Source organism: Tachypleus tridentatus, chromosome 7, assembly GCF_004210375.1.
Source record: "Tachypleus tridentatus isolate NWPU-2018 chromosome 7, ASM421037v1, whole genome shotgun sequence".
Lineage (NCBI taxonomy): Eukaryota > Metazoa > Arthropoda > Merostomata > Xiphosura > Limulidae > Tachypleus > Tachypleus tridentatus.
Genome location: NC_134831.1, coordinates 140354406 through 140374742, shown reverse-complemented (window position 1 = coordinate 140374742; position 20337 = coordinate 140354406). Strand labels below are relative to the sequence as shown.

Here is a 20337-nt window from a genome sequence, read left to right as displayed (position 1 = left end):
TTATATTAAAGGTAATATTTAGTGAAATGAAAAAAGAAAGTCAACTCTATTTTAGTTTGGGCAACACTTGGCTGAAAATCTTGACTTAAGTCATGCGGCCGACGAAAATGTTCTCCTCACTTCGAAATTCTGTTAACTAGTTGTATCTCCTCTAGTCTATTAGACAAACAGTTAGGAAGTAGGAATGACTATCCGCAGATAGTTGTCATGTAGTTTTGAATTAGTCTATGAAACAAATAAACACTTATATTTGTAAATCAGATTTCCACAAGATCAACTAAATGAAATGAAACTATATTTGATGTCATTCTTTTTTATAATTGTTCTATTATTATGGCTGGATGTATAAAACTAGTGGTCATATATATATATATACATGTAATTTAAAATATTCTTGTGAGTAACACGTTAAACCCAAGCGTAATGGTTGCCCGGGAATTTGCAAGAAATACGAAACTAAAGATTTACGATATATTGTAAAGTCGATTGCTTGTGAAAAATTCTGAAATCAGAAATCAATGCTATTTACATCTGGCGCTCCAAAAACGTCTGATAATGAGTTTATTAACACTTTTACTTATAAATATTTTTTATTTGATCATCATGATTTGATGGCTTTCCAGTGTATCTTTTACACGGAGAAAAGGACTCTGAAGTGAAAAACGTGTCTAGAACCATGAAAATGTTAACACTACATATGTGTGTATATGCTTATGCAACACAAGAAGCACTGTGGACTTTGTGTTACACATGGATAACACCCAAACAGTACAACAGATGTTCTATGATCCTTCAGCTCACGAACACTAACTAATTAATGTAGGTCTCATGTACGTGTGCTACAACGGTTACAAAAATACGCAGAAAATATGCTTGTGTAAAGACTGTACATGAAAAACATCCGACGTGGGAATGGTATACTTCATTTACCTTGATATTAGTTAAAAGAAATTATGAGAAATTTGAGCATTGAACGAGAGTGAAAATACCCCGTTACTTGACTCAATATTTGTAGGTAAAACGTAAGAGAAAACTTGTACAAAATTTAAACATATAATTTCAGGTTTCTAAACCTTGTTATTAAATGAAGAATAATTGATTCAAAAGTAAACTGATAATCGATTACAAAAGAAAGCAAATGTATCATAGAAGAGTAACTTGTCTGAGTAGTACCTTAAGACTGATGGAGACAGTCTTTAAGCCTTAAGGGTCACCAGTACTGACCTTTCTCTTTTAATTATTTATTTGTTTACACGTGCATGCAAGCAACTTCTTAATGAACTATTGTAGTATTAAACAAAGTTTTGCATTACATGTTATCCGTTTGAAAGTGGAACTTACATGAGGCTTTTAAGAACCAATGTATAGTTTACGAGCCTGGCGTTTTGAAGTAGTTACTGTTACTGAATTGTATATATCCTATGGTTCAGGGCTCGCACCCATGGTCGACAAAAATTTACTCCACATTTGAGGCCATTGTTGTGCTACAAGTGACTATCAGATCTCACTATTCCGTCAGACAAGAGTGGCCCAGTAGTTGTTGGTCTGTCAGTTCAGATGTGGGAAAGCCTATGCGCAGATAACTTGTGTAACTTTGTCAACCCAAACTGTTCAGTTCGTTTATCTCATTGAAGAATGTATTTTATGTAATTTAATAGAGCATTATTGTTTTGTATATGAATATCAAACCATGGAAACAATAATATATCTCAAAGGCGTCAAATCGTTATTTTATTTTGTAAACCATTAGCAGACTTTACAAAGATGGTTTACTCGAAAACAAAACAAAACATATATATATATATAAAACAAATAAACAGAAACAAGGGGTTAAAATTCGACTTTCAGTAAAAGACAAAATAAATTTCTGCAGCTGGAAATGAGAGATAATGGACTGATTATCATCTGTCTTTCAATGCTGTTCACAAAGAATATACACAAACAATATTTATGTGCCAGCTTAACGTAAGTTAATCTAATCTGACATCGAATTCTTCTTCCATTTGTTTATCATAAATAAGACCTTCCACTTTCGATAGTTATACTTTTAATGCCGTATAGTTAGTTACTGAATTCACCGAATAGTTTGGTTTGTTTCGAATTTCGCGCAAAACTACACGAGGACTATCTGCGCTAGCCCTCCCTAATTTTGCAGTGTAAGACTAGATGGAAGGCAGCTTGTCATCACCGCCCACCGCCAACTCTTGAGCTACACTTTTACCAACGAATAGTGGAATTGACCATCACATTATAACGCCCCAGCGAGTATGTTTGGTGTGACGGGGATTCGAATCCACGACTCTCAGATGACGAGTGGTGTGTCTTAACCACCTGGCCACGCCGAGACTCCCTGATTAGTTGCTCATGTACGTTCTAAATGCCCACCCAGTGGCACAGTGGCATGTCTTCGGACTTACAACGCTAAAAACTGAATTTCGATACCAATGATGGGTAGAGCATAAAAAGCCCATTGTGTAGCTTCGTGCTTAATTACAAAGAAACGTTCTAACTGCAGCACATTTACTTTCATCTGCAAGTATCTATGAGATGTAGGATTGTTCATTCTATAAAGGTACAGATATATTGAATATTTTAATGTTCTTAGATAACTTTCAGTTTACTCCTAAAGAAGAAAGTACTAGGGTTATAGGGTTTCTATTTCATTTCTATCAAGACTTCTTCAATCTACGTGTTTTTCTAACATCATAAATGTTCTTAAAGTAACGGACATAACTAGAGAATTAGAGAATAGACACTCATAGTCAATAATATTATGAAACGTAAGATGTAATTATATATTTGTTGTCATCTATATCCTGATGTCCTTACAACAAATTCCTTCAGGTCATCATAAACGGACGTTTAGGATAGATTTGGTAAAACACTAAAACTATTTCAAGAAAATGTTGAAATAGGTGTGATTAGCTGTTGTAACTGACAGATAGGTCATTCTCTGAAACCAGCGTTTACATCATTTAACTTCAGGAGGTCTTAATAAACAATTCATGTCAGACTCCTTTCTTTCTTTCTTTTTTTTACAGATGTTGTGTGCATATGGATGTTTATTTGTTTTGGATGATCATAGATTGTCTGTACTAGATGTCTCTAGCTTTTAATTAGGCAGCTACTCAGCAGTAATCCACCAACTGCTAGGTTACGCTAACCGAATGATAGAATTTGACTGTCGCTCTTATAAAGCACTCACGGTCCTTAAAGAGAGAAATATGATTGTGCTATAACGAGGATTGAACCAAGGGACTTAAGATTTACAGTCCGACAAACTAACCACTAAGCATATACTTGGGTGTAATTCACATATAGGTAATTTAGTGAGTGAGTGACATTAAGTCTAACTATTTCTTGTCTATTTGTTAAATCCTAAAATTTCAACTAATACTTTAAATCAGGGGTTGGCAACCTACGGCCCGTCAGCCGAAATCATCCGGCCCTCAGTTCCTGAAGGAAATATCACATTCACCCGGCCTATGGTGGTCCTAAAAAAGAATACAAGTTTGTAACTTAATATGGCCCCTGTGCGGAAAGAGATTGCCGACCTCTGCTTTAAATAATAATACACAGCAATAGAAAAAATTCCACAGTACAAAATTTTGCGACTTAATGCACAAAATGTTTGAAATAATTAGAACAGTTACTTTTGTTATCACATCACAAGCTAAATGATGTAGTAAGGTAATCTAGATTAGCTCATACATTGTAAGTCCACACAAAAAGAACAGTTGTAAGTCGTGACATTATGTAATACTTTAGTCAGAGTTCGTAGGATTTCAATTTGATAAATCAGAATTCAAGTTCAGTTTGAGTTTCCATCCAGAAAGTCAAACCGAAGATGAACCAGAACTCGTAGCTACCAACTCTAAATAAGAACACAGAATCAATTTATAATCAGACAAAAAAAAAAAAACACTTGTAGAGAAAAATATATATGTAAAAACGGCTGGTTTGGGTTGAGAAAATTTTTTTATTATAAACAACATGGATCACTTGACTTTTTGTATGGTATGCCAAGAAAAGAGCATTAGATCATTTGGTGTTACTTTCACAGTTTTCTTAAGAGGGAGGGATAAAATGGCATGTTACAAAACATCACAAATAGTAAAGTAACACACGTAATTATGTTAAAATAAACAAAGTCCATTTCTTATTTATAACTACGTGGCCCGGCATAGCCACGTTTTGTAATTACATACCCAGACACAAAAATATGTAGATAAGTTTATAGTTCAAGGTGGCTTCACTTCAAGATGAAAATTTACAAGAAACCTTAAATACATTTTTTATAGAACTATATTAAAGCTTTCGTGTACACACATAGGTTTATCTTAATACTTGAAAAAGTAAAACATTGAAAGGGAGGCTTTGCTGAATGATACCAACTTTATTATGCATACGTTAAGAGTATGAACAAATACTGTAAGATATAAGTATTTAAAGTACGAAAAATAAACAACTGTCACAAGCTTCAAACGAACAATACTTGGTAATGTCAGCGTGAAAACTGACATGGTTTAGATTTTGTTTTCGGTATTACGGTGTGTTTACAATGGGCGTTGGTCTCGGAAGATGGGAAGTATTTAATGACATACATGTCTGTATTATATATTATACACATTTCTAGGATATCTTGATGTCACCTTTGACTTATAAAATGTTCTTTTTTCTCGTTTTGCGAATTGCCAACAAAATGACATTGATATCGTTTTCGAGACGTATATAGCAAGTGATAGGTGCAGACACACTTGTCTGCACGATTGTTCGTAATTGACGTCAGTTCAATATAATTTTGTTATATTTTCAATCACTTAAATGAAACACTTTCAAATCACGTTCGCACAGAACAGTGCAACAGTTTCTTACACCTAACAGTATTTTGATTTTGATATGTTTTGTTGAGCCACAGCGTTCCAAGCTAGCTCGAAATGCTGTGCGTTTTGTGGCAACTGAGACCCAGGTAGCTAGAGTGTGGCTGGGCGCATGAGTAGTAGATTCATCCTTGACAGTAGTCTTGGCGACTAAGGACACGCTACGATGATTTCTCCCAGCCTTGAATGCGTGCGCTCAGTCTCCAGATAGATATATTGATCACATGTGTCGTATACCAGAAGATTTGGTGCTTATTGGCGGCCTACTCGCACGCCGCAAATGAGCGTGTGATGGCCAGCTGATCAGTCTCGAAGATTGGGTTGAGTGTGGATCGTGGTTAGAAGGGTTAGTCAGAGGCGTAACTGATATGTGAATATTACAGAAGTGTATATCTTCGACAGTTTTTGTGGAGTAGCCTGGTAATCTAATAACATCATTCCACTGGTCCACAATGCCACTGCTCCTCATTGCCCTAAGTCATGACCGAAATTTTCACTGTGAACGTAACTACAACAAGCAGTATATACCACGCCAACGACAGCCTGATATTTAAACTACAGCCAGCCAGTGTTAAAGGTGTTTGTGCTTTTTCATTTCACGATAAATTTTATAATTAGATATAGCAAACGTAAGTAAGAGCTTGTTCATTATAAAGCGTTGTATGTGTGTTGTTTAGGTCGCAAATTAGCATAGCTTCAGAGATAAAAATGTAGTCTTATCGTAAGGCTCTTTCGATGGCACTTCAGTGTCACCTTGCTGAACAAATTAGCTAGTTTCGTAAGTGATAGCAATGAATGTAAATAATTTATTCTAAAAACTGAGAAAATACATGTGATTATAAAACACGAATTTACTAGCATGCGTAACTATTTCCCAAAATATGAACGTAAATAATTGATTCTAAAAACTGATAAAATATATAAAATTAATAGACATTAAATTGGTAACATGTGTAATTATTTATCACAAATTATCGTAGACATTTATTTATTGGGATTACATCATGTGTAGTTTGGACTTGTGTAAAATTTTGCAAGACAAAAATGTTCACAGACTTATTATAAGCTTAGCATGAAGTTCCTAAGACAATAATTTTTAAAGTACTTCCTTATTTACAGACCTTGTGGCTCAACTGTAAGCCTGTGGACCTATACGCTAAAAAGCGGATTTTGATATCCATGGTGGGCGCAGCATAGATAGCCCATTGTGTAGCTTTGTGTTTAACTAAGAAACAACTTATTTACATTAATACAGATTTTTTATAGGAGTCTCCCAGTGGGACAGCAGTAAGTCTGTAGACTTACAACGCTAAAATCTGGGGTTCGATTTCCCTCAGTAAATATAGCAGATAGCTCTGTGTGGTTTTACTCTAAAACAAGCAAAATATTCTATAGAACATTTAGTTTAAATTCTCCACCTTCCTCCTTTTGTATGTGGTAAATTCAAGTGTATAATATTTCTGCACCTGTCGTGTTTGTTTCAATCTTCCCAAAAAGTCTAATGAAGAGAAAGCCAGTGTCTAGTTATTTTGTATTTCCTCAACATATCACCTTACTGAACATAAATAAGCACACAAAACGTTTGTTAAGACTGGATTTTTTTCAGTAGAGTGGCACATTGAAAAAGAAATTATATTCACTGAATATAGCAGCTACTCTTCATTAAAAATGTTTACACTCAAGTGTGTACTTCGCTACCAGAATTATACTAAATTTTTGCACAGAAAATGTATTGAGAAAAATTTTTTTCTGAATAACAATAAATTTCTTTTAATGAGACACTCTTAAAGGAAGAGGTGGTTCACTTGACGTGTTTTCACATTGCACCGTTTAATGTACGAATATTAAGGTATTTAAATATGTTAAAGAAATGCCATTGTAACTTGAAATTTTACAGTTGCATGTGCTGGTGCAGGCACTGTTTCTACTAATAGATGGCCTCGCTTGTTTGAAAATTGAAATTTATTTTTTATGTTTTGAATTTCGCGCAAAGCTACACGAGGGTTATCTGCACTAGACGTCCCCAGTTTAGCAGTGCCAACTCTTGGGCTACTCTTTTACTAACGAATAGTACACGTTATAACATCCCCAAGACTGAAAAGGCGAGCATGTTTAGTGTGACGGGGATTCGAACCCATGACCCTCGGATTACGACTCTAGAGCCTTAACCATCTGGCCGTACTAGGCCATTAAAGATGAATGTTATTCATATTTCATATCTTATTGAATGAAAAAGAAAGCCACTTAATTTTGATTTCAAAGAAAATTATCTCAGTTGAATTATTACTTAAAACACTTACATTTGTATAACAAAAACAACTTTTTACTTCCGTACTCCGTCACACCAAACATGCTCGCCCTTTCAACCATAGAGGCATTATAATGTTACGGTCAATCCCACTATTCATTGGTAAAAGAATAGCCCAAGAGTTGGCGGTGGGTTGTAATAACTAGCTGCGTTCCCTCTAGTCTTACACTGCTAAATTAAGGACGGCTAGCGCAGATAGCCCTCATGTAGTTTTGCGCGAAATTTAAAATAAACAAACAATCTACTTCCGAAAAAATTAATATGCTAATATTTTGAATGTCTGATTACAGTGAATACAAAACTTGAGTATATATAAGTGGTATAAAGTTGAGCTTATTTGTAAGTGGTATATTATTTGAGAAACCACATGATATCGCATATGGTTCAACAAGCCTCAGGTTAAATTTTTTCATCAATCTGGCACAAAATTTGCTGTGTTGTATAAATGGTAAATAAAAGCATTTTAAGTTATTTATTTGGTTATAGGAAAAAATTTAAATTAGTAAATATATACGGCAAGAAAATTGTATACATAAAAAGAGACGTAGTGTGTAAAGACAACTTAAATAAATAAACACTTTTAGGTGTGGTTATGAAAATGTTCTAAGGCCCGACGGAGGCGTTAGTCAAAATATATCTATGAACCCTGAATGACAAAAAATAATAATATGCTATAAACTGTTAACCATGTTACATTTCCCGTATCTCATGCCGATGAAGCTTTACGCTCAATTCCAGGGCTCCTCAGATATGTATATATATGTGTGTGTGTATAAATGATCACTTTTCTTGAGCAACGACTGTTATGATGTGAACTAAATAAAGCAGGTGAATTGTAATCATGACAATAAGCAAATATTTTATAAGAAATTAAAAGTTATTTCTTTCTCATCAAATACGTTTAATAAAGTATTTACGATATAAACGATATCGTAAAATACGGTTTGCTTCTTTTAGCGCCAATTTATGTAATAAGCTGTCTGCACTCAGTCTAAATGGAGCGGAGGGATACTGGTGATTCAATGTGTTATGATGGTGTGTCTTGGTTGAAAAAAAAACATTGAGGGAAAAGGGTTGCTGTAATAACAATGTTTATTCTCATATTTTACGTTTGAAAAGCAGTAAATTTTTCATAAAGATCTACTGTACCTCTAACATTTTGTCATAAAACAGCTTATGAAAATCAAAGAATTATATCCGTTATAGTTAATAAATGAATGTTATATGATGTTGCTTTTACCATTGAGCTTATTTAAAACTTAAACTTGTTAAAGAATTGTATACTAATATTTTATCAGACTTAACTTCAGGTACAGTCATAATAGAAATTTATTTGATAATTGTTTTCATAAGCGTGTTTTAATTTTACCTGCTTCCTTTTCCCTCCCTTTCACAAAATAAAAGTGATGAAAGCTTTTTACTTGCTTTAACAGGCAGTATTTACTATATAAATTATATTTTATTTAGAAGCGCATGTGAATTGGTTCTTATAATGTTGACTGCTATTACGGATGTTGTGTTTTTTGTTGGATAAATTAGCCCTTTTGAAAACATTTAAAATAAATGTCAATATTTAATGAAATATTTATGTAACTAAATAATATGTATATTGAATAAAATTTGTAGTCTTACAATATATGTTTCTGTTAGTGGAAGTAGTTTCAATTATTTCGGGTAAAACTGGCAATCTACAGGTAAAAGAATTTTTTCTTTATGTGGAACTTTTGTGTACATAAAGATACTTATTAAAATATTTTTAAAATCATTTTTGTTTGATGAATATATAGAAAGAATATGTGTAGGAAAGCATCTGCAACCACAAAACTTAATGAATATTGAAAGGTATATTATTTGAGGACTCTTTGTGAGTGGGACCTTGTTATGATTTCTGACAGGAGAAAGTCCTTACAAAAGCATTCAAGTTATCCCTCCTTGTACCAGTTATTTGTGGTAATTAAACTTACAGAAGTATTTGTGTTATTGTGATCTTTTACCTTTGATAGTTGCCATACTTAAATTATAATTTTATATATTTATTTTGTACTTAATAATATTTTCTTAAATTCTTTCTCAAAATATTTGAATATTTAGGTTTATTCCTTATTTCTCTCTTCTTTTTTTCTCTCTATTATATTATTCTCAATAAATATATGGATAGTTTTAAAAGCCTAGTGTAAACCTTTATTTTTAAATGATACAGATATTATTTGTAATAACATTTTGATGTTTTTTTCTTCCAGTGTCTGTTTTACAAATTGTCATCATTGTGATAGCTGTCGTATTGATGCTGGGACTCATTACGTGCATCATCGGTCACTACAAGATGGGATTATGGTTCTGGCGAGAAGGATTGGGAAGACCATCTTCTAACCATTCAGAGCCACAGAGTCTTCTACAAGTGAATCCTTCACAGAACTTGCCTTCATTAGAACAAAACTATACACCAGTTCCACATTCCTCAGTAAGCAACAATATGATTTCAGATTTAATTATGGAGTGGGGTGAGGGTAAATTCTTGAATGCAATTATAAGTCACCTGGCATTGGATTATATTGTAGCTTTATAGCACCCAGAGTAACAGCATAAAACTTGTACTTTATTGTCAAGTTCTTTTAAACTTTTTTGGAAAATGGGCAGTTGTCCCTCTTGGCTTATGTAATTAATGATCCTGTTGGTAATTCATTGGTTTTATCTGCTACAGTTTCTCCATAAATTCTCGATTTATATCCATATGTATCAGGCTTGTACTTGTTGTTGATCTCAACATAAGTTTTGTGTTGGTTTGTTTTATAACCCTTAATAAGTTGTAGGTTTATACACTTCATAATTTATATTGATTTCTACCTAATTGTTATATCTATTTGGTTTAATATTTCAACAACTCATTCTTTTTAAATTTTACTCTATCAACATTTTTCACTAGAACTTTCCTTTGATAACATTGCAGTAATTGGTTCATTACTCCTAAGATAATTTTGTTTAGATGATAATACTTCAAAAATTATTTCCTTGTACAGTATAAAAGTAGTCTAATATTCTGTAAGACATGCAGTATTTTATTTGAGAAATAGGTAAAGGAGTTTATTTCTCACAAATGTATATACTAATGGTGTTACAACAGCATTAATTAATCAGTTTTCTATTATAAGTAATCTTTAAAAAAATTTGGTTCTGATATTTAAAGCTTGATAAAAAAAAATCAACATTGAGTAAAGATTGAAGGAATGTTAACATTTCTACATTAGTAAAATCCCTTGGATGTTGTATTTTTATGCATTTTAAGAATAAAATGTGGCAAGAAAGTTTTTTTTACAAAATCAGTCATTGGTAACTCTTAGTTATATTTTCATGCTCCAAATTTAAGTTTATATGTTACTACATGTTGTCAAGTGCTTGCAGTGAGATTAGTGATTGGCTATTAACTATTTTTTATCACACATTTTGGCTGTTAATCTGGTGACATATTCACAGGAGTCCTAAGAATTACTGTTTTCTGTGTTGTCACGGGATTTGATCTTGATGAGAGTTTTGTCTTTTGTTAAGTTAACTGGAGTTTTCTCTATTAGGAGCTTAAATAAGGCTAACTAACAAGTGTCTTGAAGAACATTTACCAGGTTTTGCTGACTTCTGTGCTGGGTTGTTAGTTAGGTGAACGTAGAAAAAGTATATATTTATTTTTTGTTATGTATGATTAATAACTTGTTATTTCAATATTATTTTTACAGTTTGCTGTAAGATCTTCTCTAGTATGATAGGATATTGCAGATAGATCAGTATTACAAAGTCTCGTATATGTGTTATGCTCTTCAATTGTAATTTTTCTTGATTTTCTCTTTATTCAACTTATTGGTATTTACATTCACAAGAAATGCTCTAAATTGTGTTTTTCCTTTTCATGTAGTTTTAAATGTTTGATGGTTACTAATTGTTTTTATATTGCATTATGACTTCTGAATGCTGTTCTGACATTATGTTGTTTATCATTGTTAAGAAGGGTTGTATTGGTGTTTTTTGTTGTTTTTGTCGTCTTAATTTTTTTGGTATTACAAATCTTGTTTATTTTTGAAACTAGACAGTTGATGACACCTGTCTTTACAACGTTGAGGCAGTTTGATTTATAGTTAAGACATTTAAACATGTTTATGAGTTTCCTGTAAACTCCTCTGTTATATATTTTTGTAACCATTGCTTCAAGGAATGTGAGCTTGCTATTTTACCCTATTTTCAATGTAAGTAGTATTGTGGGATGTTGCTCATTCAAGTGACTCATGAAATCTTGAATCTTATCTGTAGTATGTGACTATATTACAGATGTATTATCGACATATCTGAGCCATATTGTGAAGCATAGAGTAACTGTTTTGAGCATGTTAACTTCAAACTATTCCATAAATAAGTTACTGAGTAACAGTGATAAGGAGTGAACTCATAGCTAGATAGCTTTTTTGATAGAGTTATGTAAGAATCAGTGTAATAAGTTCTTATTGTTGGTAGTATTTATATTAAAGTTGGAAGTAGGTTGTTGTGATGCAGAAGGCTGTAAGTTCTGTTCCTATGGAGATTGTCAAGTGACTTATTTTCAAAGTATTGGTGAAGGATTTGTAGTTTGTCAAGGGTTGATACATTAGTGAAGAGACAGGATATGTGAAAGCTTGCCATTATATCTTTTGAGGTTTGCATATACATCTCTGTCATGTTGTTGAGTCAGTTATATCCTCTGAAACAAGTACTAGAAGTTTCAAGATATTTAAAATACAAGTTGACAATCTGCACATATTGTATTTATTAGATTACCTAAAGAAAGTCTAAGATATCTACAAATTTGGAAAACATTCTTTAATCATTAAAGAAAACTACAGTTCTTAAAACATCCTCATATGTCTCTAATGACTTTAAGGTTTTAAAGTTGAGTGTTAGATGTTATTTCAATTCCTAGTAATGTTGATAATGTTTATATAAATATTATAAAATTTAACCATAGTTAACTGTTTGAATCTTTTAATCTGTGACTGTAAATGTTTATGTTTCCACTACACGAGGCTTGTGCCTGATTTCCAAATTCAATTAAATGTAGATAGATGATGATGACCTCCAAAGGCCTGTCTGAATAAACCAAAAGCACATAAGTCCATGGGAGATGTCTGTAAATGGCATGATGTGAATTATATTTGTATAAGTTTAGTTGAACATGTGGCTCAATGCTTTTTGTTGGTGGAGTCATACTTAACTGGCTTGCAATCACTAATCAGATGGCATTCGTTTACAGTGTTGATGTGTTAGCATGTTACCATGCAAAATTTTGCATTTTGCTTTATTCTGTAGATTTTGAACTTACCATTATAGCTATATTCTGAAGCCATAATAAAAAAGAAACATTGAAAAATGCTCACAACTTGATCTGTGCAATTTTTGAAATGTTTGGTAAAATGATAATAAATTGTCTAAACATTTGCAGACACAGCTTAATGAGACATGTGCTTTGTCCAATGTTACAAAATTTGTGATATATCAAGCACTCTCTTATACAGCATTCAGTTTCTCCTTCATCTATGTGGAAAAGCTTGTGAACACACTCTTGTGTGTTTTAGTAGATTTAAAACTGTGAATTGATTTATACACAGCTCTGTGTTCTTGGGATACTTCATGAAATAAGACATTTATCTTTTATCACTACTCTTGTTGTTCAACTGGTAATGACTCTTGAAGACTCCTGCTTTTTCTTGCTTGGATCAAGCTCATTTCTTTATCAATACAGTTCAACACTGAAGATATTTCTGTCTTTGAAATGTTAAATTTGTACCTTGCATTCTTTTATAACTGCAGAAAGGAAAACTTTGTATTACAAAGTCCTGTATTATAATGTTGCATAATAGCTCAATTTTAGATGCCAGGTGCACATGTAAATCATCTCGTAACATGGTCTGCAACAAGATTGTTGAGGTTCTTAATTATGTAAACATTCTGATAAATCAGTTTCACAATACTTACTTATTGATGTTGAACCCTGGAAGAAATGCAAATTTCAGTCAGTACACTATCAGAAATTTATGTTGATTTGTGAACCTCATATTCTTAATTGATCAAAATAATAGGGAAATTCACTTTAGATCTTTGTTACTTATTAATTGGTCAATTCAAAAATGTTATTTATGTGAAGTTATGGCTCAATATAAAATAAGATGTAATAAGTGCCGGAAATCAGGGGTTAAATTAGGATAGAACAGTCCAAACCCATGTTCTGCTTCTTGATAATGAAAGCTTTTGGAATTCCCAGTCTTCTGACTGGAAGAAAGAACAGCTCTTCTGTATCACAGGTAATACAAACTGATCACACAAGGTAATTCCATCTCTTTCAAAATTCCAATTTAACCACTGCTTGAAATTTATTTAATATTGGCAGATCAGCTTCTCAGTAAATGATTTTTTTGGAAATTGTTGATGAATCATCAGATGTTATGCTGAGAGCCAAATATTGGTGGTGTAATGAAACTATTGCCATTGCTACCACCAAAAATTATGCTGATGTGCACAGGTTTGTCAGAAGTATATAAATCCAAAAACCAAAAACTGTTGTTAAATGGCACTGATGAAATAAAAGTGAAAAGACACGCTGAGAAATATAATTGCTTTGATCAGTTGATGAAATAACTGGAAAAAAAAATGAAATTGGTCAATTCAACTTTCTGTCAGAATCACATAGTTATTGAAAAATAGCCAGTAGATAAATATGATTTTATCAGCAACCTAGGAATATTAATATGAAAGAAAATGTATATAATTGCTGTGAGAATTGATGGGTCTCAGTGTTGTCAAACTTGTACTACTACTTGTTTTGAAATTCAGAAATTGTGTGTATTCTGCAAAAAATCTTTTATTGTTGTTAATCATCTTATTTTTTAAATTATCAATCACATTTTCATGGAGAGTGTTTTATTATGCATTGTTATAGATTTGGAGTGCATGATAAAAGTATATACTGCATAATGGCAGCATGATTTCAAAGAGGCCCTAGAAACATTTATAAAATGGTCATCATGCTTGAAAATCATGGAAATTTGTTTGTTAATGGGGTTTGAACCATGATTAATACTGGGTTATTTTTTACACCTTAAGAACTAGCTACAGACACATAGCTGTGTACAGTACTTATAATAACTCAACAGGTATTAATTAGAATTTTGTTGCCTTTGACATTTTTCACTTGCAAGAAGTAGCAACAAACACTCGCTTCAAAAGTGTATAGTCTTATTCATAGTGATATCTTTACTTACACAAAATAGCTAGGGGCATCTTCTACCTATATGAAGTGGTTATAGCTGTTTTACAGAAGTGTCTGTGTGGATATACTTTAATTGCATTGGATAACTGTGAGTATTTTGTAGCTGTGTGATATAAGATAAACCAAACCACTCTACAGCATAAAAATTGAATAATTATTTGCTTATACATTATTAAAATGATTACATGGACAATGTACTTAGAAATATATATATATATATATATTGCAGTTTCATGTACAGGTTGTTCAGAAAGTCACTGTGCACTTATATATTTATAAACAGACATGTTTCAATATAGAATACAGGAGGTAAATATGAATGACAATTATAAACAATGTTGAAAGTGGCCTCTGTTGGCATCAATACAGGCTTGGATCCTTCTTATTTTGTTTCTAAACATTGCTATCAGTTGCTGGCTTGAAACAGACTGAATAGACATATGATTACAAAACTGCACAGTGACTTTCCGAACACCTTGTACATGCCAGACATCAAGTTGTACTAATTCCATCCCTGAGAGTGATTACACATCATTGAAGGCTTAGCTAAGGACATACCTATGATTACACCTGACTGACTAGTTCATGAAGATTTTTACTTGAATCATAATGGTGTTTGACATATTGATTGTAACTGGAAAGAGAGGCATTGGAAACTCTAGTTTCCCTCTTCTGTTAATAGGTTTAACTTAATGATGTGGGCAACTTAGCATTCCAGCCAGAGATATCAAAATATAATAATTTGTAACAGAATTCCAACATAAGCTATAATGTTGAAGATTACTTTGGCATTTGTCAACTGAGAATCCCTCTCTCATATGAGGTAGTTATAGACACTTAAAAAAAACATGGCTTTAGATGTATATAGTCTGTCTGCATTGAAATTATTAATTTGGTATGAATGACAACTATTATATACCCAAATTTTAAATGTAATACACTCCCAGGATAATATTTTGTTTATTGATTTCCTTCTTATGGCAGTGCTGTATTAACATAAAAAGTAGTAGATTAACCAGACAGTGGTTAACAGTTGAGGCTTAACAAGAGTAAATATAGCTTAAATTTCTAGATGGTTTTCAGCAAAATTCTGTACATTCAAGGTGCTGTTTTATTATGTAGATCAGTGATTACTTAAAAAAAAAAAATCGGATTCAGTAGTGTATGGTTGAAAGAGAGAATGCTTTAATGAAATGATATAGACTTTCTGATATTATGTTATTGTGTTTTGATATATACAAAGATGTATGCCAAACTCTATAATGTCCAATAAAAAAATATGTGAATTTCTGAAAGGCAGGTTGACAGTTTTCCGTACTTGTATGCTATATACATTGTAAAACTAATAAACCACATAAAAATAAAAGGATAAAATGACAATTAAGATGAATTTTTGTTTTTCATGTTGTTATTAACTATGTATATGTGTAATAAAATTACAATTTTTCTTTCTTTGACAACTACAGATCCTGTATAGTCCTGATAATGTAGAGGAACATCAAAGGAGAGAAGTTGCATCTCAACAAGATTGGCAGATTAGACAGCAGGCAATGCAGATGGACATTACCTTAGGCTTACCGGCCACGATAACTTTACCTGATGGTGAAGAATTCTTGTATAATAATTCAAAGTCTATTCACTTGCATGATTCGTGTCAAGACAATGAAATTCTTAGAACATGGATAAGACCACCTCCAAACAGAACAGTATTTGAAGAAGAGAGTCCTCCTTACTATCAGTCAAACTCTTGTCTTCTTTTATCAAAGCCAGCAGTCTTGCAGAATTCAAATATTAGTCCCCTAGTCATACATTCAAACAGAGGTAGTCTAGATTTTAATGCTTGTTTTCCCAATAATAAGTATAGTTATGTACAAGAACCTTGTAATTCCATACTCTGTTCTAATGTTGGGATACCTAAGATGGTGGCCACTGGAGATACCAGAAGTGTTAGTTTGGACAGTAGCGATATATCTAGTAAAACACGGTCTTTCTTTACTGCATCAGATGCACCTCCCTTCTACGGTGACCTTACTGTCAGTCGAAACCAAGACCTTTCTAGTGATATCACCATCAGTAGAGTCTGACCTCTTGCCAAATTCAATAAACAGGAAATATTTTAGAGGAATAAATGTGATATGTAGCCTTTGTCATCACATAAGGAGGATGATGTCACATACAAAGGAGAGCCACTCCTGGAAGACCAGAATCAGAGCTGTCTGTAATGATAGCTTTTGATATATTAGTCTAAGAGTGCCTCAGATAAAGTTGTGATTACCTTTCATTATTCACATCTAGATAGTTGTGCTTTTCTTCTGTGCTACTTGCTGTCAACATCCAGTAAATTGTAACGTCAGAGACATTAATGGTTATTCATATGTTTTGTTTTTCTTCAAAGAGGTAAATGGATATGATAAAGTTAACATTCTGTAACTTTATATTCCAACATACTTCATACTTTTTTGACTTTTGGTGTTTAAGACACTACTTTGTAAATTGTGAAATTTCAGTTATAAGAGTAAATGTAGATATATATGAAAGAGTAACCATATATATGAATGTTAAGAAATTAAAAAAAACACTACTTCTGTCATGACCAGAAGCATGGACTAAAAGGAAATGTTCAAAGACCTGCATTATTTACAGTTACTGCAGGAAATGGTGCTATACATGGTTAAAGTATATATTAGTTTACTTGAGAAAGGACTTAGACCAGACAGAATTAGATGCATGGTATTCTTGTTATTATAAAATTTATAATATTTTTTAAGCAAAGCACCCTTTTCAAGCTTGTGTATAATAGGCCTTCACATTTTGTTGTTGTTGTTCCACATTTTTGGTTTTAGAAGTATTGTGAATTATTTTCTAATATTACAGTTTTTCTTAAAGAAAGACAAATATTTTTTGTTACATAATCATTTTCAAACTTTTTTATTTCAATTTCATAGATACTCTACAAAATATGCACTAACTGTTAAAATAAGTTTTGATATAAAGAATAGAATTATTTATCATCTGCTGTGATTTTTTTTAAATTTCTAGTTAGTCAACTTTGTTGTAATTAAATTTAACAGGGTATTACAAGAAAGTGAAATTTTCAATTTGTAAACACCCTAACCCAAAAGTGTAGCAGTTTTTGTCTCGTATCTGTAATTCTGGTCAACAGTGAAAATCCTGTTTGTTATCTTGTAGTACTTGCATGTGTTGACATACTGTGCTGTGCCAAGTATGTAAAAAGCAAAGCAAAAGCTTTTTCTATCATTGTGTAATTGTTGTATGTAATTTATCAACTGCATGGGATCATGTTTTTAGGTTGTGTCTGTTGATACAGTTGAAGAAAATCGTGCTTTACCCCTACATGATATTTACATTTTCAGAAGTCTTGAGCATTTAATTGGATACTAAGAAGTCACCTCATTCGTATATATATATATATATATATATATATTTTTTTTTTTTATTCTACTGCATAACTCATATGGGTTTGAATGATTTAACTTAGTCTAACATATAAACGTTACAGTATTGTTAAAAGTTACAAGGATAGCAATTTGTGTTTCTTACTAGGTAATTTAATACTGTTTATAATGGTGAAATCTGGGAAGTGGCACAAAAATTAAAGAGTTTTCAATGTCTTAGTATTTCCAAAGTTTATGAATTATACATTTTTGCTTGCAGGAGATTTAAGCTATTAAAGCATGATTGTAGTTTAGAATAATTAAAGGGACAGAACAAAATACATTTATAATGAGTACAGAGAGCAAAATTTTGTCTACTACAAAACAGATGTACTAAAAAACAAGCATTTTACCATTCTACTTTAATACTTCCTTTACTTTAAAAACAATAACTTAGATGAACTATTCTTTACATTATTTGTTTTATTTGAATATAGTTTATTTTAAAGAAATAAGGCCTTTTCATTCTATATAAAACCCATTGTTTATTTATTCGATTGCTGTGAAAAAAATAAACATTAATCATTTTTCCATTCATATGACTATAATCTAAGTATAGTTTTTGCAATAAACATTTGTCAGTTTTGATGACAGGTGTATTAATGAGAATAGCCATCTCTTATTGGAGTAGGGTTCAGATGTTGACCAAAAATAATTGATCAATTGACCAACCAAATTTTGTCAAAGACAGCCAATATTACTTAAGAAATATTGGTGAGCATTAAAGCTATTTATTGATTTTATTTTATCTTATACATTATAAAGTTTTAAATTTATTTGTCAGACAATTCCAAAATTCTGAATCTCTTAAAGAACGGGTAGAACAGAATGAGAGAAAAGTATTTTTCCCTTATAAACTCTCAAATCATTGGCTTATTCTTGTACTGCTCAGTGTAAAGAATTGGTCAAAACAATTGAGTGAAATCAATCATTTGCTATGTAAAACTATATGTAGGACCTCAACAGTAATTAGTGGTAATATTTTTTACATGTTATTGTTTTATTCACATTATTGAGGTTTCTGTAATCAACAAAGTCGTGGATCTATAAGCAGTTTGGTGAAAAGTGGTTTACGAAGATCTTCTTAAAAAGGTGGAATCTCATTAGTGCATCTAAGGCTAAAAGTACATTTACTGATATATTTTCATTTCCTTATTGTACATTGAAACATTTGACCTGCCTCTATCTTACTTCATAACAGAATATTCAGAAATGTAATATTCTTAATACAAACTAATAAATTAAATAAAACAAAACTTTTCTCTGTGCCCTACTGACAAGATACTGTGAAACACTACATTCCAATAACAGTGAAATATTTTTACGTAATTGTTATGAAACAATTGCAGATGTGTTTTATTTTATTTTTATTTGTGTCTACGTTATTCTTAGCTCTTCCATTAAAGCTCAAATCAGAGGTGTGGAAAGAAATAGCATTTCATATCTACCTTTTGCCTCCCATTAACTTATGAGATTAAATGCTATTTTTTACACACCTATAATTTTAAGCCATCAATGAGCAGTTTATTCCATTTTTGTAATAATTTTTAGGCCTATTAGTTTCCCATATTCTTCCAGCTTTCAGTGTTCAAGCCATAAGATTACTTGATATTTTCAAAGATCTTAATAAATGTTTATGTGGCTGAAATTAACTCCAAATAACAAGTAGACATTTGTACATGTTTTTGTTTGATATAAAGAATATTCATTTGGAGTGAATAACTTGCACACTTTTCTCAAAACTAAAAACACATCAAGGTTGTTGTATGGTATAAAAACTTTTCCAGACATTTTTCTATATCTCATAGTTTTATTTCATATATTTCCTTGAGAACTTTCCAATGTACAACTTATTTTCTTCCTGTGAAACTTCACCAGCTGAGATGCTCTTTTTCTGTTTTGTTTTTTTAATGTTCCCATTTGTATCTGTACACATCATTGAAACTGTTAAAATACCTGATAACTCAGTTGCCACCTTTCACTTACTGTGCAAAAAGGTTTTGTTTGTTTTTGTTTTGTTTTTTCTTGGGAGCTATATTCAATTCACAAGGCTTGAAGTTCTTTTGTGAGTTAGAAGTTGATCAGTGTTTTCAATAGAAAAGCTTTTGGTGGATGTCCAAAATTTCTGTTTGAGGTTACTGTGAAATTTCTTTTGCAGCTGAAGTAACAACTTGCTCTACAACTCTTCGAGGTGCAGATAATTTAGCCTTGTTGCTTGTGTATGATGAAGTTCACCTGGAACTAGCTTGCCTGTAACAACACTATAAAGAAATTAAGCATCACACAATACATTGCAGTCAAGAGGGAATACTTGTGTTGTGTTTGGAATGATTTGATAATGTTATTTTGTATCATAGTTTTTGTGTTACATTACATAAAGTGTAGTTGGAGTGTTTTCTCATTCTTGCATCAAAA

The 20337-nt window shown here is 32.0% G+C and overlaps 1 protein-coding gene across 3 annotated transcripts in view; it reads left to right on the top strand.

Annotated features, from left to right (window-relative positions):
- LOC143256745 (uncharacterized) overlaps window positions 1-19178 on the top strand; it is a 61873-nt gene extending 42695 nt beyond the window's left edge. For 2 of the 3 annotated variants that reach the window (XM_076514382.1, XM_076514383.1), the window contains exons 2-3: window positions 9429-9649; window positions 15934-19178. In XM_076514382.1, the coding sequence (XP_076370497.1) occupies window positions 9429-9649; window positions 15934-16551 (839 nt within the window). In that variant the 3' untranslated portion in view covers window positions 16552-19178. Of the gene's footprint in view, window positions 1-5012; window positions 5458-9428; window positions 9650-15933 lie in introns of those variants that run through there. The other variant, XM_076514381.1, reaches the window with a different exon arrangement.
- The last annotated feature ends 1159 nt before the right edge of the window (window positions 19179-20337 follow it).